At 36.8% G+C, this 23,946-nt stretch overlaps 2 protein-coding genes across 2 annotated transcripts; one reads left to right on the plus strand and one right to left on the minus strand.

Moving 5' to 3' along the window:
- Positions 1 to 4,160: 4,160 nt before the first annotated feature.
- On the plus strand, positions 4,161 to 5,563 carry LOC125469458. Its single transcript, XM_048566807.1, has 2 exons — positions 4,161 to 4,191; positions 5,097 to 5,563. The coding sequence occupies exons 1-2, from the start codon at positions 4,161 to 4,163 to the stop codon at positions 5,561 to 5,563; spliced, it is 498 nt and encodes a 165-aa protein (XP_048422764.1).
- Positions 5,564 to 9,987: 4,424 nt separating this feature from the next.
- On the minus strand, positions 9,988 to 18,001 carry LOC103962273 (AT-hook motif nuclear-localized protein 1-like). Its single transcript, XM_048566773.1, has 4 exons — positions 17,934 to 18,001; positions 17,045 to 17,179; positions 16,699 to 16,854; positions 9,988 to 10,238 (listed from the first exon to the last, which is right to left on the minus strand). Exons 1-4 carry the CDS (start codon positions 17,955 to 17,957, stop codon positions 10,155 to 10,157), a joined length of 399 nt encoding a protein of 132 aa, XP_048422730.1. The 5' UTR covers positions 17,958 to 18,001; the 3' UTR covers positions 9,988 to 10,154.
- Between the last annotated feature and the right edge of the window lie 5,945 nt (positions 18,002 to 23,946).

The raw sequence follows: 23,946 nt of genomic DNA on the forward strand, positions 1-23,946 counted from the left end.
GAGTTGTTTTAAAGTTGTTTTTGTGTGTGTGTTTCTGTCTTAGGGTACCTTCCAACACAATGATGAGGATTTGGTTTTTAATTGCATGACTATTAAAGAATGTTGTAAACATGGCTGGAAGTTGATTTGTGCTTTGGTTTATGCTTGGTTATGGTTATAGCTTATGAATTGACATGTAATCACAAAGGAAAAAAATTCAGTTTTTGTAACATGCTTGAAGGAAGAAACTCAAACTAACGCTACAACCCTGAGAGACTTGAGCCTATAACGTTCTTTGGAGAGTATAATCTATGATTTCTTGTTTTCTAAAGTCGTTGCATGATCTCATCATTCTTTGCTTGGTTACTACTTGGAGTGCATCTCATTATAGTTCCAAATACTAGAACTCATGCCCATTTCATTCAAAGCATGGTATTGATTGCATAACATACAATAAGATGAAGTTGTTAGTCAAGCCAGAGCCAAAAAGCCTATCCCTTTTCATATGTATTGTAGGATTAACTCTCTTGAGCCTTTTCAAAGACTATTTTCTTTGTTAGCCACATTATCCTCACCTAGCCTAGATTAGGACTTTCCATACCTTTGTTCTTAAAGGATAGTGAAGCACGACCTAGAGTGAACTCCTTTGGTCAATATTTGGCAGAAAATGAGTGTGGGGGAAGATGATAGGGCACGACAAAAGAAGAAAAAAAAAAAAAAGAAAAGAAAAAAAAAGAGAGAAGAAAAGAAGAAAAAAAAATTCGTGGAAAAATCAAAAGAAAATAGAAAAGTGTTCAAAAGAAAGAAAAGGAGTTGAAAAATAAGTGAGAATGAACTCACAAGTGTTGGTTGTTGAAGGAAGGGTCCAAAAGAGTGAATTTGACCCTAAATGTTGCATGAATCTTCCCTTGTGTGTACAAGTTGATTTCGGCCATTGGAAGAGAGTTTAAGTGTCAAATTCATTACTTTGCTTACTATTGCTTTAAGAACTTTTGTTTATCCTTACCTTTCTTTGTTAGCCAATACCTTAGCCTCGTTACAACCCTCAACTTCTATCTTGATGTTATGTGTTCAATATGTGGAGTTTGAATTTGGTATGAGCATATGGAATCACTGGTTCTCGTTCTAATTAGTAGCATTCCATTCATGAGGTCATATTCATGTCATTGTCGTAAATCCGGAAAATGCTTTCTTTGATATAACATATGTGAGTGTTAGTCTTCATATTTACATCAATCTTCTCACATATACCTAGTGTAGGGTGTGAAGTTAGAAAATCTGTGTGAAAATAGAGTGCATTCTAGTGAGGAATTGAGGGAATTCTCTAAGGCATGTTACTACATTCAAAACATTGTTTTAGTTGATTAAATGTGAACTAATAAGTATTAACTATGATTAAGTGTTTGTTGAAGTGTAAAGACAGCTAAAAACCGTGGGAATGATGTTCTTTAATGTGTCATGTTCATTGGAAATTCCTGAGGTACATGTTGGAAGGTCTAGAATGTGTTTTATTCGTTTTGGTTATTTTGTTTTGCTCGAGGACTAGCAAAAGCTAAGTGTGGGGGAATTTGATAGGAGCATATTTAGGCGACTTACTTAGCTTGTTTTCGTGCATTTATGTTGTTAATTCATAGTTGTTTTAGTAGTTTAAGCTATTTTCGTTTGTTTTTAGGTCCTAATGGCAAATGGAGCAAGAAAGTGCATTTTGAGGCTATTTGGAGCATTTTTGGGCATGGATTGGATAGCTTAATCATGGAGCAAAGAGGATGGACGAAATTGAAGACTAGAAGAGCTAGGAAAGGCTACAAATCTGGTGGAAGAAGTCCTAATACAATGAAGATAAGGAAGAAGCAAGAAACATGGAACCTTATCCAACCTTATCTTATCCTATCCTAGAAACCTTATCCTATCCTATCTCTAACATTATCCTATTCTATCCTATCCAAATCAGGTGGGGACTTAAACTTAGCTATTTAGGTGGGATTAGATGTATATCTAAACACTTAGAACAGATTCTAGACCCTCATTCCTTTTATATGCCGCATGTACACCACTCCTAGTAGGTTTAGGAATTGAAAACCTTCTCCTACTCTTATATCACATGTTCATGTCCCTTTAGGATTAGGAATCTGTTCTAAACCCTTCTTTCTAGAAGCCTTATCTTATCCCTATAACCCTTGCCGCACCTATCCTTCTAGAAGGGCCTAAATCCATGCCGTGCACTACCTATCCCAATCCCCTTTGGTTTCTGCCTTGAATTAACCCTTTTGCATTGGGATTGGGCAATCCTTTTCCTTCACTAAGTGTGCCAAACTAGCCTATATAAACAGCCTTGCCGTGCCATTTAATCACCACCACCCCTTCACACATCATTCACTACTCCACATTCAGAAATTCACCAGAAATACATTCCCAACCCTTTGCCGCAGCCATCCTTCACCATTCTCCATATTTTTCCACCTTGCCGCACTCCCCATCCCTCCTAAACACTACCTTACCATCACACATCCATTCCTCCATACAAATACTACCCAAGACCTGTCCTTAGACCTTGTGCCGCAACAAAGAGGAGGAGAAGAGGGCTTGGACGTTCATGCAATTCAAGTTCGAGTTGCTGGAATTTTTAGGTGTTTCCTCTCCTTTGATTTCAATGGTTAAATTTACTTATCTTTGTCTTGTACGTATGAGGAACTAAACCCCCTTGGCTAGGGGGGGGGATTCGAAACCATGATCATGCTTGCTATATGATTTGATTACCTCTAATTGCGTTTCATAAGTTGTGAATTCAATTCACTTATCTATTTGAATTAAACTGATTTATGTGTGTTGGTTGAGAGTGCACGCTTAATTATCATGCATAAATCTAATGCTAGGATATAAGGAAGTTTCACTTAATCGTTACAAACTTATATTCACAAGTAGTAAAAGTTGATGACCTCAATTGCGTTAAGTAAATTCTTGGCATAAGTTTCATGCAATTCATAGTAACGAGTGCTTCGTCAATGCTTATGGTTTTCAAAGAACTTAATGATTCTTGCTTGTATCTCTATTATGCAATTCATGTAGGGAACTTGTGGGGAATGCTTTGGGTTGTCGTATGCAATCATCCAATTCAATAACGTTAGGAAAATCTGAGGGTTAATTAGTGCAATTCACGGTTAATCTGGGGCATTGAGAATTCATGGGTTATTGAAAAGCAATTAGAAATCGTTTTGTGTGCAAGTATGGCATGTGTGGAGATGAACCCCTTTAGCTAGCTTTCATTCCATTCATTAAATCCAAAATCGTTTTAAAATCTGTTCGTTTTACAAAGTTTTAAGTTTTGTTTTCAAATTCGTCAAAATCAAAATCCCCCTTTACTTGGAGTGTCAAATTAGTTAGAAATCAATTTAGTTTGTGTTTTTAAAGTATCTTGAGTCAAGTTATAACTATTCTCGTCCAAATTCTTCTCTAGTGCTCAAAACTGCTCAGAAAGTAGTTTTAAGACAGTTTTGAGTGTTTTCTTGCTGTTTGAGTCTATTGGTTTGTTTTAGTGTTTTAAACTTTAGTTTTGCATTCTTTGGGTCTAGTTTGGTGTTTTATATTGTGTTTTTACGTTTTTGAGTCAAATCCAAGTGATTAACAATCCCTCCTAATCCCCGGTTCAGAACGATCACTACTTACATTCTTCACTACAATTGATAAAAAGAGGGTTTAATTTGTGTGCGTATAATTATCACATCAACGACAGTAAATATTGTAAGCGACATCTAACTTATCAACATGCAAGAGGTTGAGGGAGAAAGACTGTATCAAGTTATCAACATCCAAGAGTCTACCTTGTAAGATTATGAGTATGAATTATGAAGAGGACTGACTGTAGTGTTTGAGATTGATACGAAGAAGTCTAAAATCTTAAGCTGTGACTTCTTCGACTTACTTGTGGAATAAGTATGATAAAAGTTATGAGTAATTCTTGTGGAATTGAAACTCAGTGTTGGAACTTATTTAGGACCAATGTTTACATGTTGTGTTGAGTTCGAATTCTAAACCAATTCTGATAGGGCGTGGTTAAAGAATACTATATAAGAACTTGGCCACTGTTCTTGCAATTCCCTGGCTCATTGTGATTTCAAGTTCTATTCTTTGGAGAGCTTTCTCGTATTGCTAAAGAGTAAAAGGTTATAGTTCTTAAAGCTACAATGGCTTCATTATCTGGATCAAATTCTGCCAGTTAGTATTGCAGCTTTAATAACAGGGTTTTAATTCATGTTGATATCGCTGGAGAGTTGTGATTCAATTGGTTGAATCTTTGTTAATGCTAATCTTGCTCTTACATGTGGTATCAGAGTCGTGGGTTCTAATAATTGAATTCAATTCATCGATAAATGAATTACATTTGGAGATCGGAATCTGGGTTTTATATTTGTGTTCTTCAAATCGAATAAAAAAAACTGCTCTAAATGGCACTGTTTCACTAAAGAGCCGTTAAGACTATCGTGGGGTTATTTTTAAACAATATGACCATTAGAAGTCTGGGTTTTGTTTTTAGGTTTTCTTTATTATTTGAAAGATCTGGTTTTTTCTCCTCTTCTCTCTTAATCGTTGTTCTAATTCGAGTTTTGATGCTAAAACTTACAACTATAACAAAATCGATCCAAAACAGGAATGTTTCCTTTTCCTTGTAAGTTAAATATACTTGATACTGACAACAATATTAGGATGATGTAATTAATTTATATATTTTGATCCTGCTATATGTTGTTGAATCAAATCCAAATAATTTCTGCAGTTGTTATAACACTTCCACTGTTATATGAATTAACATGAAGTTGTAATCCCTTTTGAATGCATATGTGTTATCAGTGCAATTTTTTTTCTTCTGCTTTTGTGTTAATGAAAATTCTGTAGCATCAAATTTAAAGAACAAATGATTTGTATTTGATTGACAAAGTCAATCTTGAGTTGTTTATTCTATATATGTCTTTAGTAATAAAGGTTGTATGTATGGTTAAGTTGATTCAAAATCCTTAATTTATGGTGAAAAAGACAGAAATCAGGGATCTTTAACAGACTCAAAGTTCTGATTTCATTGATGTCTTCTATAGTTTCACTAAAGTTAATCAATTTAATAGCAGTGCCAATTCTCAATGGTGGGAACAATTATAAGAAATGGCGTAGAGATATAGAATTGCTTTTGACACTGAATGAGTATGACATTGCTCTTGACACTCCAAGACTTGAGGCATTGACTGACAAGAGCACAAAGGCAGATTTTGAGAGATGGACTAGAGCTAATAAAGTGGCTCTATCCATTCTTGAAATTGGCATGACAAATATAGTGGGTGGTGGAATCAAGAAATGCAATCTAGCAAAGGATTATCTCAAGGTTGTGGAGATTAAGTTCAAAGAATCAGATAAGGTTGAAATTGCTCAGCATATGTCACTCTTGACTTCCTACAAGTTTGAGGGTGGAAGCTTAATTCGAGATCACATCATAAAGATGACTGATGCAGCTGAAAAACTTAGTTCCATGGATGTTATCATTGGAGAAAAGTTGTTGGTGTTCATGATACTACAGGCATTGCCACATAAGTTTAGTTAGCTGAAAGTGTCTTACAATATTCAGGATAAGACGTGGACAGTTGATGAACTAATTGCTCAGTGTGTACAAGAAGAAAATTGTCAAAGAGCAAAGAGGCTGAATCCATCAATTTTGTGCAAGCTGCAAAGAGAAAGAAGGATTTTCATTATGGTAACACTTCTAAACCTAAGCATTTTGACAAGTCTGTTATACCTGCTAAAAATACCAACTCCTCTAAGTCTAACAATTTTAAGGTGAAAACTAAAAACATTGAAAAAATTAGATGTTATCATTGCAAAACCAAAGGTCATTATAGAAATGACTGTGAAATATTCAAGGATTGGTTGAGGGCCAAAGAAAAAACTAATGTCTATGTGTGTGAGGAGTCAAATCTTAATGATATTCTTGCTGATTCTTGGTGGTTTGATACTGGTTCATCTGTGCATATCACTAATTCATTGCATGGTTTTGAGCAACCAAAGAAAACAAACTGTTTTAATGTTTTTGTTGGTGAGGGAACTAAAGTGACTATTGAAGCTATTGACATTGTCAAACTTAAACTAGCTACAAGTTTAGTAATACAATTAAATGATGTCTTGTATGTTCCTACAATATGGAGAAATCTAATTTTAGCATCAAAATTGGTTAAACATGGCTATGTTTTCATGGGAGATGAAAAATGCATCAAGTTTTATAAAAAAGGATTCTTCGTAGGGAAAAGCTTTTATGCATGATCAACTATGGAAATTACATTGCATTATAGAAACTGATCATTTGCATGTTTTGAACATTGCAACCAAAAGAATGCACCGTTTAGATCAAACATTCATGTTTTGGCATAAAAGATTAGGACATATTTCAAAAGAGAGGGTGTTTCAATTATCCAAAATGAATCTGATTCCTGAAATTGACTTCAAAATGCAATTGAATGTGTTGATTGTATGACAGGAAAATTGACAAATATTAGGAAATTAGATGCCAAAAGAAGTCATGATTTGTTGGAAATCATACACATAGATGTTTGTGGGCCTTTTCCTGTCAAAACTATATGTTGGAATTCTTATAGGGAAGTGTTATTGGCACTCCAAAAATCTCATTCTACACTTCTCACAAGTGTATTTTTCTTTCTAAATATAGAAAGTTTGGAGTGTAGAATGAGAAATTTAGATTGCCAATAACAATTCCCTTCTTATTTTGTGAATTTCAAAGATGACTGCTCAACATAAAGTCACATTTTTCTAATTAGTGAGAAGTCTTCATTCTTTGAATGTTTTAAAGTTTTTAAAAGAGAGGTTGAAAAACAATTGGACCTTGTGATTAAAATAATTAGATCAGATAGAGGAGCAGATTATTTTGGCAGGTATACAGAAGCTGGACAACAAAAGGGACCGTTTGCTTCCTTTCTTGAAAGTCAAGGTATTATAGCACAATACACTACTCCAGGCACACCCCAACAGAATGGAATGGCAGAGAGGAGAAATAGGACCTTAATGGGGATGGTGAGAAGCATGATATCTAGGTCTAAACTTCCTGGTCTCTGGGGTGAGACATTGAAGACATTAAATTATATTTTGAATAGAGTGCCATCTAAATAAGTGCTCAAGACACATTTTGAATTATGGAATGGAAGACAACCAAGCTTCCATTATTTTCATGTTTAGGGTAGCAAGACAGAAGCAATATTTTATATTCCAAGTGAGAAGAAATTAGACCCTAGAACAACATGTTTCTTCATTGGTTATTTTGAGAAATCAAAAGGCTTCAGGTTTTACTGCACTCAAGTACACACTAGAATATAAGAAACTCATAATGCTGTTTTTTGGAAGATGAAGATGTTTTAAATATAGTCCAATAGAATTTTGAGTTTGATGAAAAAGTGCAGTTGGATGAAAATTCTTCATCTTTAGACTACAGTTACATACTTGTGCTCCCACACCAAACATTGAGATTGTTGAAGTTATGGCTAAACCTGAGTTTTCAACAAATGTGATAATTGAGGAAGAACTTAATTCCATGTCCAAAAATTATCTAGACTTTAACACCATCACCTCTTTAAATCAAGACAATTGGCTGCAAGTGGGTGTTTAAGACCAAAAGGGACGCTGAGGGAAGAATTGAAGGATATAAAACAAGACTAGTTGCAAAGGGTTTTACACAGAGGGAAGGAGTTAATTATAATGACACTTTCTCACCAGTGTCTTCCAAAGACTCAATGAGAGTCATCATGGCATTAACAACACACTTTGATCTTGAGTTGCACCAGATGGATGTCAAAACTACTTTCTTGAATGAAGAACTTGTTGAGGAAATCTTCATGGCTCAAACTCCTGGATTTATTGAAAAGGGGAAGGAGCATATGGTCTGCAGATTAAGCAAGTCAATCTATGGACTTGAATAGGCTTTTAGACAATGGTTTTTGAAATTTGATCAAGTTGTGACTTCACATGGTTTTATGGAGAACAAGATGGATGATTGTATTTATCTTAAGGCCAGAGGTTCGAAGTTTATCTTCCTTGTTCTTTATGTTGATGGCATCTTACTTGCAAGCTTAGATAAACAACTATTGAATGAAAGCAAACATATGTTAAGTACAAATTTTGAAACGAAGGATTTGAGAAAAGCCTATTATGTGTTGGTAATTGAGATTGTCAGGGATAGATAGAAAAGGGTCCTTGGTTAATCGCAAAAAGATTGCATTGAGAGGGTACTCAATACATTCAATATGGAAAGTTGCAGCAAAGCTGATGTTCCAGTGAACAAGGGTGATAAGTTCTCGAGAAGCCAATATCCAAGGAATGAGCATGAGACTAAACTAATGAAGATGAAGCTCTATGCTTTATTAGTTGGAAGTATCATGTATGCTAATATTTGTAATAAACCTGATTTAGCATTTATTGTTGGACTTTTGAGTAGGTTTCAATCAAATCCAGGAGAAGCTCACTGGCTGGCAACAAAGAAGGTGTTGAGATATCTGCAACGAATTAAACGGTTTTATGTTAGTATATGGAAGAGAAGATACATTGGAGTTGGTTGGGTTCACTGATTCAGATCTTGCCGGAGATGTGGATAAGAGAAAATCAATTGGTGGATATATTTTCAAGTTAAGTGGAAGAGCTGTTTCATGAAAAAGTGCCAAGTAAACTATTGTATCAACCTTGACTATGGAAGCTAAGTTTGTGGCATGCTTTGAAGGGATGGAACAAGCTATTTGGCTTGCTGACATGAAGATTATTGATTCTGTTAGAGGTCCTGTGAAAATGTATTGTGATAACAATGTTGCTGTGTTCTTCTCGAAAAATAACAAGAGAACTTCTGCTTCTAGACTAGATTGATGGATGTGTAGTTTCTCAAGGTTAGAGAAATGATGAAGAAAGGGGAGATAGAAATTCAGTATCTGTCAACGAGTTCGATGATTGCAGACCCTCTCACAAAAGCATTGCCTAATCATGTGTTTAAAGCGCACGTGACACAGATGGGAGTGCTAGAATCTTTAGACAAGTGGGAGTAAGCCATTCTGGAACTTAAAAGCTGTGGTTGATGCTTCATTCTTCTGATTAATGGTTGAAGCTGCAAACCTTTGAATTAGGTAGTTTATTTTAAGTTTGTTTGGTTTAGTCAGTTGTCTTATTTTGGTTTTCTGTTAAAGTTCAATTTTTCCAATTTTGTGGTTAATTGTTCCAGAAGACAAGTTGTTATTAATAATAGTTTTTGTTTGCTAGAAAATCAATTCTTGTGATTTTACTGATGCATACTTTTGAAAGAATATTAATATTATGTTCTGGTGTGCATGTTAATTGGGATCTTGACATTGTTGAGTTGAGACTTGGCGAGTAAGTGGGAGTGGTGTTTTCTTGACATTGCTATTGTGTTGGTTCACATAAATATAAGGTACATATTAGATATGCTGTGACTTAATCGAATTACTTGTGGAATAAGTATGATAAAAGTTATGAGTAATTCTTGTGGAATTGAAACTCAGTGTTGGAACTTATTTAGGACTAATGTTTACATGTTGGTTGTGTTGAGTTCAAATTCTAAACCAATTCTGTTAGGGAATGGTTAAAGAATACTATATAAGAACTTGGCCACTGCTCTTGCAATTCCATGGCTCATTGAGATTTCAAGTCCAAATGTTTTGAGAGCTTTTTCGTATTGCTAAAGAGGAGAGAAGGTTATAGTTCTTGAAGCCACAATAGCTTCATCATCTGGATCGAATTCTGCAGGTTAGTATTGCAGCTTTAATAACAGGGTTTTAATTCATGTTGATATCACTGGAGAGTTGTGATTCAATTGGTTAAATCTTTGTTAGTGTTAATCTTGCTCTTACATATCTATCTCAGACTACTGATTCTCAGAATCTGGAAACAAGAATAATGGAGATGAGGAGCAAGAAAAGATGAACACGTGACTAATTAAGAACAGAAGAACATAACTTGTAACCAAAAGAACAGAAAAGTCGAGTCTTCTTAAAATCATTGTAACGCCTCCATAATGTAAATTGCAAACCAATCACTAAATTCATAACTGCACTGTGACAATTGGGGTTTCTCACGAATAAAAGTGACCGTTGACGTCAGTGGTCACCATTAAGATGCTACAGTAGAACGTGAACTTAGGTCATTTCTGGTGCTGTTGGGCCTTTCACCGCCTGAGGAGTTATTGTTTGTTGTCCTATGGTGAAGCTGCCTATGCAAACCTGCCATGGTCAAAGATAGAAAGGTAAGATATTCGTTTTAGGGTATATGGATAATCAAAGCAAAGTTCCATGATAAACATTCAAAAGTAAATAATGTGAGATGCGAAGGTAAAGTAGAAACCTTGCAAAGTTTCGCATATTGCCAATTAATTTTATGGTAGAACCCCAACTTTTTTTTAATGATAATCAAAACCTACGTACATCTTGTTTGACCAAAAAAAAAAAAAAAAAAAAAAAAAACTAATGTACATCTTTGTTAGGTCAACCTTTTGGTTAATTTTACAATCTACTTGAACACGTACATGCTAGTTAACTCGTGTGTGACAAGACCCTTAAATATTCAGAAGTGATTTCCACACATCATTTACAATCTACTTGAACACATACATGCTAGTTAACTCGCATGTTGTCCTAAAGACCTTTAAATATTTGGAAGTGATTTTCACACACCATTTTCTTTCTTTGACATAACTCTATGCATAGTTCTCCTTTTAGTTATTCAATCCAAAGACATAAATAAGTAAAAAAGGTGTGTAAAAAGAGAAAAAATAATGTGGAAAATAACTTTCTTTAATCTTTTCAACTTATTAATAGTTTGTATAATTCTTTCACGATACCAGAAGCCCGTTATAATATAGACCAAAGCGGTATAAACACACGTAAGGAAATAAAAAAAGAAAAAGAAATCACACGTCATAGAAAGAGAGAGATGTTGAAAGTACAACACCAGCCCAATAATTAAGGTCTAGCCCATTTGGAATCATGAATGAGAATATGCTAGAAACTCTAGCAAAGTGCAGCAATTGGTGTTTGGATGGAAAAGCCTAAGTCACCTGCGTTAGGCTAAGAAAATCTAGAAAAATGGTTTGTAGAAAAGCCTAGAACCATCACAAAACATGTGGTTAAAATGGAAGAACCCAATCTCGCAGACTAGGTAAGTCGGTTTAGCAAAGGAGATGGAAAAGTGTGCATGATCAATGCACTAGAAAATTCTAGTGATTGTATAAGTCGGCAAACATGCCCTATAAATATGGGTGTGGTATTGTAAGCTTGTAATCAAAGTGAACAACCAACCAAGAAGAAGTAAGAATCAAGAGAGTGCTAAGTAAGAGAGTGATAAGCCTTGTAAGTAGTTTTGCAAGAGTGTGAGTGGTCTAGAGTTTGTCTCTAGAAAGTGAGTGAGTGTCATAACTTCTCAAGAGTGTCTTTGATAGTTTGTGTTGTAAAATTTTGTGAGTTAATACAAGTAATTTGTTTACTTGTGTTAGAGTTGTGTACTCTAAGTTTTTCCTCAACAATTGGTATTAGAGCGGTACGATCAGGGACCGTCTCTAGTGAAGCTTTCGAGAATCGTGAGAAGTTTAGTACTTCGCAAGATTATTGGTTAATCTTGTTTGGCTTATTGAAGCTCTATCGACACGATGGGAGACCTTCAAGTTGTTGGAGGAATCAAGAAGTTGAACAACAAAAATTACAACACATGGGCGATGTGTATGGAGTCTTACCTACAAGGCCAAGATCTTTGGGATGTCGTCGCGGTAAGTGAAGTTACGTAGCAGGAAAAAGACACCAGTGGCACTTTGCGAAAATGGAAGATCAAGGCAGGTAAGGCAATGTTCGCCTTAAAACCCACAGTTGAAGATGACATGTTGGAGCACATAAGGAAGGCCAAGACACCAAACGAAGCATGGGACACCTTCGCCACACTCTTTTCAAAGAGGAACGATACAAGACTGCAGCTTCTCGAGAACTAGTTGTTATCGATGGCCCAACAAGACATGATGATTGCTGAATATTTCCATAAGGTAAAGTCTGTTTGCTGTGAAATTTCTAAGTTAGATCCTAGTGCTGCCATTGTAGAATCCATGATAAAAAGAATAATTATCCATGGATTGAGACTCGAATATCGAGGCTTCGTTGCCGCTGTACAAGGATGGCCGACCCAACCATCACTTGTTGAGTTCGAGAATTTGCTTGCTGATCAAGAAGCTTTGGCAAAGCAAATGGGAGGGATGTCGTTAAAAGGTGAAGAGGAAGCATTCTACACCAAAACTAAAGGCAGCTTCAAGTAGTGTGCTAGTGGTGGATCGAAAAGAAATGGTGACAAGGTAAAAAGTCATCAAGGAGGAGGGAGTTCTCGACCAGGGGGAGCTTCGAAGTATCACGGCAACCGTGGTCAGTCTCAGAATAATAAAAGGTTTGACGGCAAGTGCTACAATTATGGAAAGAAAGGTCATATGGCGAAGGATTTCTGGTTCAAAAAGCCTGCAGAAAGTAATGTCGCCAACTCAGAGAAGAAAAGTGAAGATGATTGGGACGTCGTTGCGTCTCTAGCCCTAGAGGAAGAATGGGACGCTGAAGCATCCGTTGCTATGGAGAAGTAAGAGTCAGCTATCACAACAGCAAGTCTGAAGTCGATTGACTACCAGAATGATTGGATTGTCGATTCATGCTACTCAAACCATTTGACAGGTGATGAGAAAAAGTTACGAAGTTTGACTGAGTACAAAGGAGACTGCTTAGTGGTGACGGCTAACGACTCGAGGCTATCGATTGCTCACATCGGTAAGACAGTAATTGAGCCCCGATACAACACTAACCATGTGTCGTTAAAAGGTGAGTTTGAGAATTTGCTTGCCGATTAAGAAGCTTTGGCAAAGCAAATGGGAGAGATGTCATTAAAAGGTGAAGATGAAGCACTCTACACCAAAACTAAAGGTAGCTTTAAGTAGTGTGCTAGTGGTGGATCGAAAAGAAATGGTGACAAGGCAAAAAGTCATCAAGGAGGAGGGAGTTCTCGACCAGGGGAAGCTCCGAAGTATCATGGCAACCGTGGTCAGTCCCAGAATAATAAAAGGTTTGACGGCAAGTGCTACAATTATGGAAAGAAGGGCCATATGGCGAATGATTGCTGGTTCAAAAAGCCTGCAGAAAGTAATGTCACCAACTTAGAGAAGAAAAGTGAAGATGATTGGGATGTCGTTGCGTCTCTAGCCCTAGAGGAAGAATAGGACGCTGAAGCATCCGTTGCTATGGAGAAGCAAGAGTCAGCTATCACAACAGTAAGTCTGAAGTCGATTGACTACCAGAATGATTGGATCGTCGATTCAGGCTACTCAAACCATATGACAGGTGATAAAGGTACGAAGTCTGACTGAGTACAAAGGAGACTGCTTAGTGGTGACGGCTAACGACTCGAGGCTACCGATTGCTCACATCGGTAAGACAGTAATTGAGCCCCGATACAACACTAACCATGTGTCGCTTCAAGATGTTTACCATGTTCCAAGTATGAAGAAAAATCTGCTTTTAGTGCCTCAACTAACGTCATTGGGAAATTATGTCTTGTTTGGTCCACGAGATGTGAAGGTGTATCGACACCTCAAGATCTTAGGGACTCCAACAATGGAGGGACGGCGACTGCAGTTAGTCTATGTAATGTCAGCAGAAACTACATACGTAGACAAGACAAGGAAGAACAAGACAACATATTTATGGCACATGAGATTGGGTCACGTTAGCTATCACAAGTTAAATGTGATGATGAAGAAGTCAATGCTTAAGGGCCTACCTCAACTTGACGCGAGAACAGACATGGTTTGTGTAGGATGCCAGTATGGTAAAGCACATCAACTACCATATGAAGAGTCGAAGTTTAAAGTGAAAGAGCCGTTGGAGTTGGTTCATTCCGATGTGTTCGGGCCCGTCAAGCAACCATCGATAAGTGGGATACGATACATGGTGATGTTCATTGATGACTTCTCCAGGTATGTATGGGTTTTCTTTATGGAAGAAAAATCTGAAACATTTTCCAAGTTTAAAGAGTTTAAAGAGACAGTTGAAGGAGAAGTGGGAAAGAAGATCCGTTGCATACGCACGGATAATGGAGGAGAATATACCTCGAATGAGTTTTCCTAATATCCACGAGAATGTAGAATACATCATCAGTTCACATGTGCTAACACGCCACAACAAAATGGCGCAGTGGAAAGAAAGAATCGACATCTTGTAGAGATATGTAGAAGTATGCTCCATGTTAAGAATGTACCAGGAAGGTTTTGGGTCGAAGCAATGAGAACTGCAGCTCATATGATCAACATGCTTCCTCAACCAAGGTTAGAATTTGTCTCACCTTTTGAGAAATTGTGGGATATGAAATCTACAGTTAGTTACTTTCGAGTCTTTGGTTGTGTGTGCTACGTATTCATTCCAAGTCATTTACGTAGCAAGTTTGACAAGAAGGCAGTCTGATGTATCTTTGTGGGATACGATAGCCAAAGAAAAGGGTGAAAATGTTGTGATCCTACAAATGGAAGGTGTTACACATCACGAGATGTGGTGTTTGATGAAGCATTTTCTTGGTGGTCCTTAGAAAATGAGGCATTGCCTGATTCGAGAGAGATAGAAGATAAGTTGCAGCAAAAGATGAGGGAGCAAATTGTTCGAATCCAACCGAGACCAGATGAGTCTAAGGATTCACTTGATGGTGATGGTGTTGAGCAAACAATGCCCCAAAACCCTTGGCAAGCTGACGTATATCAACAACCAGAAGAAGTAGACCTAGTGAAGTGGAAGTATCAACTCCATAATCACAACTAAGAAGGTCAACAAGAGTCCAGTAGCAAAGCTTACAACCGTACGAGTCCTACTTGCACTTGCAATTAACAAAGATTGGAATCTATACCAGATGGATGTGAAGAATGCTTTCTTGCATGGAGACTTAGATCAGGAGATCTACATGATGCAGCCAATGGGCTTTGAAAGCAAAGCTCATCCCAAGTACGTGTGCAAGTTGAGGAAAGTACTCTACGGTTTGAAACAAGCACCAAGGGCGTGGTACAGTAAGATTGTAGAATTTCTAAAGTAAAGTGGTTACTCAGTGGCGCATGCAGATTCCAGCTTATTTGTTAAAGCTAATGGAGGAAAGTTAGCTGTTGTGCTGGTGTACATGGATGACCTAATCATCATTGGTGATGATGAGGTTGAAATTCGTCGAACAAAGGAGAATTTGTCAGTTCGGTTCAAGATGAAAGAACTTGGACAACTCAAACACTTTTGTGGATCAGAGGTTGATCACACACAAGAAGGGATATTTCTGTGTCAACAAAAGTATGCAAAACACTTATTGCAGAAGTTTGGGATCCTTGAATGCAACCCAATCTCAACACTGGTGGAACCTAATGCCAAGATGTGTGCACATGAAGGCAGAGACTTGGAAGATGCAACAATGTATCGACAATTCGTAGGTAGTCTAATCTATCTGACTCTGATTCAACCCAAAATTTCTTATGCAGTTGGTGTGATGAGTCGGTACATGCAAAATCCAAAGAAGCCTCATCTAGAAGCAGTTCGGCATATTGAGATATGTAAAAAGTACAATTAACTATGGTTTCTTGTACAACAAAGGTGAAGATGGTAAGTTGGTTGGCTATTGTGACGCAGATTTTGCAGGAGATCATGACACCTGGAGATCGACCACTGGGTATGTCTTCAGAATTGGTTCTAGAGTAGTTTTGTGGTGCAGCAAGAGACAACGAACAATGTCTTTGTCAACCACGGAAGCAGAGTATAGAGCACCAGCAATGGCAGCTCAAGAGAATGCACGGCTGGTACAGTTGATGAGTGATCTACATCAACCAGTAGATTATGTAGTACCGTTGTACTGTGATAACTAATCGGCAATTCGCTTAGCGTAAAATCCAATCTTTCATGCGAGAACTAAGCATGTGGAGGTACACTACCATTTCATTAGAGAGAAGGTCTTGCAAGAAGAGATTGAGATGAGACAGATCAATATAGATGATCAAATTGCAGACTTGTTCACAAAAGGTTTGAGTACTGGCAAGTTCAAAAAGTTTTGTCATCAACTCAACATGGAGGAAAGAATGCGTTGGTGTTGAGGGGGAGTGTTGAAAGTATAACGCCAGCCTAATAATTAAGGTCTAGCTCATTTGAATCATGAATGAGAATATGCTAGAAAACCCTAGCAAAGTGCAACAATTGGTGTTTGGATGGAAAAGCCTAAGTCACCACATTAGGCTAAGAAAATCTAGAAAAATGGTTTGTAGAAAAGCCTAGAACCATCACAAAACATGTGGTTAAAATGGAAGAACCCAATCTCACCGACTAGATAAGTCGGTTTAGCAAAAGAGATGGAAAAGTGTGCATGATCAATGCACTAGAAAATTCTAGAAGAAGTAAGAATCGAGAGAGAGCTAAGTAAGAGAGTGAGAAGCCTTGTAAGTAGTCTTGTAAGAGTGTGAGTGGTCTAGAGTTTGTCTCTAGAAAGTGAGTGAGTGTCATAGCTTCTCAAGAGTGTCCTTAATAGTTTGTGTTGTAATATTTTGTGAGTTAATACAAGTAATTTGTGTACCTGTGTTGTCTCTCCAACACTTGTGTTAGAGTTGTGTACTAAGTTTTTCCTCAACAGGAGACAAACGCTACAAGAGAAAAGCCTCACCTGCACAGGAGTGGCAGCTATCAGAGATCCTCCAACAGATCCCTCTACACTACGACCATCAGAATCTGCCAACGTAATAGACATTCCACCACTGCAAGTTCCCTTCTTGTCATACATCATAAACGAGCCAGAGATTTGAATTATATTAAACTGACCCTACAAGAAAGTTAGCAATGTATGTTAGAAAAACAGAAGTCTCCAGTAAGCACACTGCAGTACTGCATCAAGATATCGATATCCTCATATTGCTTTTCATTCTTAAAGCAAAGTGTAAAACACAAATACACACACACACACACACAAGCACACACAAAATACATCTTGAAATCGAATGAATATGGCAGACCTCTTGTTTTATAGGACTGATTCCGTGAGCCGGGTTAATCAGTGTAACTTCTTTAAACATTCCCGTTGCAGACATAATGATAATACCTCGACCAGTGTTTTGTTGAGCAGTTTGTGCAATCTTCCATGCAACATCCTTAAACCCAATAAACAAAAAGGAAGGTTTATACACCATTAATCAAGTTGTAGATAGAGGAAAAGACAGCCTAGGAAAACAATAAACATATCTAGGAAAAAAAAATTTGAGTTGCATACTGATTAAACACACAGAAGAAGTAATATTGTAAAACATATATCGTAACAAAATTGTTTACTACTTTATAATAGGTAAAGTACTTTTTTTTTTAAATACTTTATTAGAAGATGGAAGCACTGTTAGGGCTATCATCTATTTAAGTAAAGCCATTATGTTTCTAATAAATTGTTATGTCAATCTTCTGATACTTTTCTACATTCAGTAGGGGTATGTATGGGGGAGGAACCTCTAAATTTTAACAGATTTATTTGGCATAGCTAGTGATAAAGAAATAGATCATAAAAAGTAGGATAGGAGGGAACAGAAATGCACTACATGAGCATTAATACAAAAGGAATGTGAGAGTGATTTACAAATTATAATTGGAAATGGAATGAGTCATTTACAAATCCCTCTAACATGCTTTTGTAACTGCTCATGTGGTGAATTTTCTAATTCCTCCTATCTAAATTTTTATGATCCATTTTTTCATCATTTTTCCTAACTGCCATCAAATTTAGAAATCCCTCACCCCAAGCATATTGTACATTTTTATTTAACCAGGGTGAAATTCATGTCAAAGGCAGACAGCAAACCGAAAGAGAATTACATATCAGAAGAATCTTCACAGTGTAGAAATGTTACTATATTTTACCTCACCAGAATTGACAGTGATCATATAGGCGTAAAATTGTTCAAAGTAGTCTCGATTGAACCCCACTCCTCCCCTGCAAAATAACAATATAGAAACGGTTAGTCTAGGGTACCCCTTAAAAAAAAGTCCCGTTTGAATATTCAGCACCATAATGTTTGCTCTAAAATCTAATGAAATATTCCTTTCTTGATAGGTGAGCACAAAATTCTTTAGAAATAAACACTCATGATATTCACTCTCTTAATCCCAAATGGAAGCACTCAAGGTGATATTTCAGCAATGATCAAATCAAGCCGCAAACATATATGTAGACCCATTTCTAAGTCCAATAATATGAGTTAATTTTTTTTGCTTGATTTTCTGGAGTCCAACAATATTGAAGTTGAACAGCAAACTAGTAGCCACTAACTAATAGTACGAGAAATTCTAAACATCGTAAGGAACCCCTTCGATTCTGAGGTTCTGCACAATAAACATGTACACATGAATAAAAAGTGAGCCTAATTCATAGACTACATTACTAAATTGTCAAATAAGAAATGAAGCCTAAGAGTATGCCAAAACTGCATAATGTCAAAAACTAATTCCGCTACGAATTGTCTCTTCACACCATACATGCAAACCAAACACAAATGGACAGACTGATTTAAAATTACAACTCGTCGATATTAAACCATAATATAATCTCTGTTTGTCTAATTCTTCCTTAAAACAAAAATTTGAGTAAAAAAGAAACATTTTGTATCTTCCCAGTATGTGAGAGAGAACCAAGAGATGATAAAATGGAACAATAGGAACTGGGACATGAACATCGCTCTCAAGATTTGCAAGAAAAATACAAAATGAAGGCATCCGTATACAAAAGGAAAAGCATTATACACAAAAGAAAGCAAGATGATGCTGTCCGGTTTAGGGATGAATCTAGGGTGAAATTTTTTTATATAAATCTAACTCACACGAAAGTGAGCAGGTTCAGGATGGATTATTCCTTAAAATGAACACGAATTTGACAAGAGCTGCAAACACGAATAATAACAGGTTCGAGTTAGTGTCAAACACCTTTGACATGATACTCATTTAGCTCGTAATATATGAATTAAAATTAGTAAGTTTATCTCATTTCAGAGTACGTATTGTAGGAATCATCTTATATTTCGTTAAAACATATCAAGACCAGTGGATTTTTATCCAAAAAGTAATCCATATATATCTGGTTTAGAAATACAAGGAACGATCGGGTTAGTATTGCATCATTCGATACGATTAGTTAACAAAATATCATGTTAGGCCTAATTAGTATGGGAGTGAACTCAAATTGCCAACCTGAGCTTAATGACAGGTGAAAGGATTAACCATAGCTTAATGATGAGTGAAGGGGGTTACCCCGAGCTAAATGATGGCTGAAAGGGTGTTGGACCATTGAGGAGGGATTTAGATTAATTTGATGTTTGAGGGAAGTGGATCCATATAACAACTAAATATTGATGAGGTTATAGTTTAGATTGATGAGGATCATTGTGAGAAAACTGAGAGAGAAGAAGAAATGGAGCACCTAAGACCGGGACAAGAAGATCCTTCCTTAATATTTTGTTGGATTCAAAAGAAAAGGACTAAATACAAAAGGAAAGCTAGATAATGATTTCACTTTATAGTGGGGGCTAAATGATTAGTGAGCGAGCTGTGAAGGCGGGTGGTGTAGATATGAGACAAGGGGGTATAACGAGTAAAATATAATAAGGTTTTTGGGTTTATGTTGATGAAAGGGTATTCTTCATATCTCGGTAGGTGTATTAACCAAAGCAGGATTAGCTGCTAAACCTCAAAAGCTGGAGTTTGTGTAAAACAAACTTAGAAATCCAAACTTGTTACACAGAATCAAGAAAAACTTGTATTCTATGTTAATAAAGTTGAGGTCCCACCACAAAACTAATTGGCAATATGAGGAGTAACCCAACCTCATATAAGTCATTGCAAGGTTTTTCCTTTCACCTATGTGAGACTTCTTTTATCTTCACATCCTCACACTAACAAAAACTACTCGTACTCTAATGCTTGATAAGAAACTCATGATCAGCATCATCCTTAAAAAATTATGGCCCCTTGCTAAGATCTAATGTTTTATTCAATTTATATCAACTTAAAGGATCTTGTATACATCCTACGCATAAGAGATTCTACTGGGTATCCCCATCTCTCTCTCTCTCTCTCATCACTTGAGGTTACGCTTAAGAAAGGAAAGGAAAGAACAACAACTTTCACCTAAAACTCTCTCTATTACACTTCCAAATTTGAACAAAGATGATCTATCCTATAACTGAGATCAACTTCAAAATCCCAGTGCATTAATTCATAATCTTCCAAGTCTGAAAGCAGTTCCAATATAAAATAAACAGAAACAAACTATTAATGCTACCAAAACCGAACTTCAACCATCAAAATTTCATAATCGATCAACTTGTGGCACATTTATCATACCTTTTTTGGTTACAAACACGTATCATTCTCAGACCCAAACTGCATGCTATAAAATGCAAATGAGTAAATACTAAAATGGTTATAATATACGCACCAATTGGTTCGGCCATTGGTGCCTTGCCCTTCTGCTCTGAAGAGCACTTTCCAGAAGCCGGTGGCACTGTCCCATCGGGTGAGGAGGGTTTTTTTGCAGCTGGGGCTGTCCCATAGGGGTCATACTTCCTCGGCCTGCCCCTCTTCTTCTTCCCTGAAGTGCTAGCACCGTTAGCTCCACCACTCGCCGGTGGTGGGGCCATTGCAGGCGATGTTCCAGCCTGGATGCTGTTCGGGAAAGCCTGATACCCCACTGGACTTTCAAACATTTGTTCCATTGCCGCTGTAGGTAACCCTGATGGAATTTCAATCGTTCCTTGCCCTTCAGATGCCATGCGTAAAAACCTGAAATCACACTAAAACTCCAAAATCTATCAGCAACTGCAACAAACAAGGCATGACAAAGAAAAACAAAAACAATAAAACAAACAGAGACTAGATAAAGGAGGCCAAGATGATAATTAACTCAAATATTTTATTCTTTCTTTTAACCTGTACAGATCAAAACCAGTTAAACCAGAAACCCTGAAGTATGAAGAAAGAATTGAATAAAAAAAAAACCAATTTTATCAACGGACTAGAAAATAAATTCAGACCCTCCATTTTACTCAACTAAAGAGATAAAAATTATAAATCAGAACCCAGAACAAAAAAGATTTATGCTTTGAACTCAAAAAAATATTCATCTTTTCCAACATCTAAAACTTTGAGGTTTGAGCGTCCCACAAGGGACACAACCAACAAGTAATCATTACTCTTTAAATACAAACTGCGGAAGAACTAAAGAGTTTGGGTTGTTTTTTTTTGAGGCATTCAAATATCAAGACCTCTAATTAAGCCAGCCCAAAGTTCCAATAAACCGTTTCAAAAATATATACATCATTTTAATAAAATAAAATAAAAGAGAGAGAGAAATATAGTGAAAATATATATCATTTCAATAAGTAAAAGTAGAGGGAATAGAGTGAATCTGAAACTTTTAAACATTATTTTTAAATTTTTTATGTTTATTTTTTTGCGGCCAAGACAATTTTAAATCAAAGCATTATGCAACTCCAAGATTGATAAGCACATATATACAACAACAACAACAACAAAAAAAAGATCAAGACATTTTCTTGGTCAATCAAAAGATAAAAAAAAATCAACAAGATCATAACTTTAAATATATATATATATATATATATATATATATATGAATCACCTAACACTTCAATTCTTACTCTTCTCAAACTTTACGTACTTTTCATAATTCACTCATTCGATGAACAAAAAAAATATTGAAAAATAAAATAATACGATTACCGTTTGTTTCACGAGAAAATAAAAATATGAAAACAGCGGCGGGGGTTTTGAGGAAACTGTCTGAATTCGTGAAGGCGACTGTGAGGGTAGATGTAATTTATAACCCCAAAACAGCCAAAAAGGGAAAAATCGAGCACAAAAATGTCCGTTATTTAGTTTTGGAAATAATTTTATATTTTTCTCTGTCCGATTAGAAATTTCACCTGGACCAATTAGAAATGACAAAAAAAAACAGAAAATCCGATAAAAATTGGCTGAAATGGTAAAAAAGTAAATGGCTTTTATAATTATCCTTTTGTCATTTTTATTAGTTTGTTTGCCATCTAAAGGTGCAAAGGTGGCCTAAGCAAACGCAACTTTTCGTTGGAGGGTTAAAGGTGGCGGGGGTTGGTGGCGCTACGTCTCCTTAAACGGTTGGGGGTAAATGACTGTTGTCCTCGCACGTGATGCATGTTCTCCTCACCCCCTGATTTGCCAACAGACAATACTTGGTACTGCCTTGTCAGTTCCCTTTTTTACTTACTTTTTTTTTTTCTTCTGTCCAAGGATAGATTTTATTCAATTACGTTTAAAAATTAGTTTACATCACAAACAGAAATATTAGAAAGAAAATAGAAAAATTACACTTTTTTTTTTGTGCGAACAAAAGTACAATATTCATTAAGCAAATCAGAATTCGTACAAAATGATGATAGTGTTCAAAATGGGTCTCGATCAAAACCTTTCTGAAGATTTCAATCCGGTCGAAGGAAAGAGTGACCCACACAACAGTAGACCTATCCTCAAATGAACAAACAAACTTACAAACCTTCCTCGCACAGAATATCATGAATTAAATCCGGAGGTTCCTCGAACCACACTAACTCTTGAGTACAAGTAAGCCCTAATCGAGCAAGCCGATGTGCCGCCGAATTTCCTTCCCGTTGCACATGACTCACCATCAATTTCGACCAGTCCATACAGAAGCACTGCAAGTCGTTAATAATGGGGCCAAAAGTAGACCTGTCCTCGCCTTGCCCCTGCATTGCAGCCAAAACCATGACCGCATCTCCTTCAAATTGAAATTGGACATCGGCCGAGTATAACCCTTTGACCAACTGTGCAGCGTGCCTAGCTGCTAAGAACTTCGCATGCAAGGCAGATGTGGAGTAGTCAATGGGACCTGCTATAGCACCTAGAAATTCCCCCATGTGATTGCGTAAAACTATTCCAAATCCACCCCGGTGCTGACGGTGATTCCATACTCCATCGAAATTGCACTTGACCCAATTCTCCACAGGTCTTTTCCGCTTCTGCAATTCACATGTCCCCTTCTTTATGTCCGTCTTATGGCACCTTTGGAACTCCTGCAACCACCCTTCCGTCCAAAGGACGAGCTCATCAGGGTTTAAGTGCTTACCATTCCATAAAATTTCATTCTGGTGTTGCCATAATGACCAAATCAGCATTAGCCCAAGCTCAAATCCCGCTGCAGATCAATGTAGATGCAGATTGGCCAACCACTCCTCTAAAGAAACGTGATATTGCAGAATGTTTTTCATATTCATACCGAAAGCTAGGGTTACAATATATATAGGAAAGACATAACCCTAATCCTAAACTAATGCCTAAAAGCAAGGAAGTCAAACCTTATCAGGTAAGTAAAGGCTAATAACAGATTTACAAGATTTACTATACTAATCCGAGATATCTTCTTTAACACTCCCCCTCAAGTTGGAGTGTATGTTAATAACACCCAACTTGCTGAGCAATGTTTCAAACTGTGTAGAATTCAACGGTTTGGTGAAGATGTCTGCTGGTTGATCACTTGTTCGTATGTATGCTGTACGAATCATTCCTCCTTGAATCTTCTCTCTCACCAAATGACAATCAATCTCTATGTGCTTTGTCCTTTCATGAAATACCGGGTTTGAAGCAATGTATATGGCTGCTTGGTTATCACAGAATAACATGGCTGGTTGTGAATGACTCACCTTTAAATCTCTTAAAATGTTCTTTAACCATGTGATCTCACAACATGTGGCTGCCATGGAACGGTACTCGGCTTCAGCACTGGAACGAGAGACAGTGGTTTGCTTCTTTGTTTTCCAGGATATTGGTGCTTGACCAAGTTGAATATAATAACATGTTATTGATCTTC

The sequence above is a fragment of a genome, unplaced genomic scaffold (genome assembly GCF_019419815.1).
Source record: "Pyrus x bretschneideri cultivar Hongxiangsu unplaced genomic scaffold, Pyrus_bretschneideri_v1 Contig43, whole genome shotgun sequence".
In the NCBI taxonomy this organism is placed as follows: domain Eukaryota; kingdom Viridiplantae; phylum Streptophyta; class Magnoliopsida; order Rosales; family Rosaceae; genus Pyrus; species Pyrus x bretschneideri.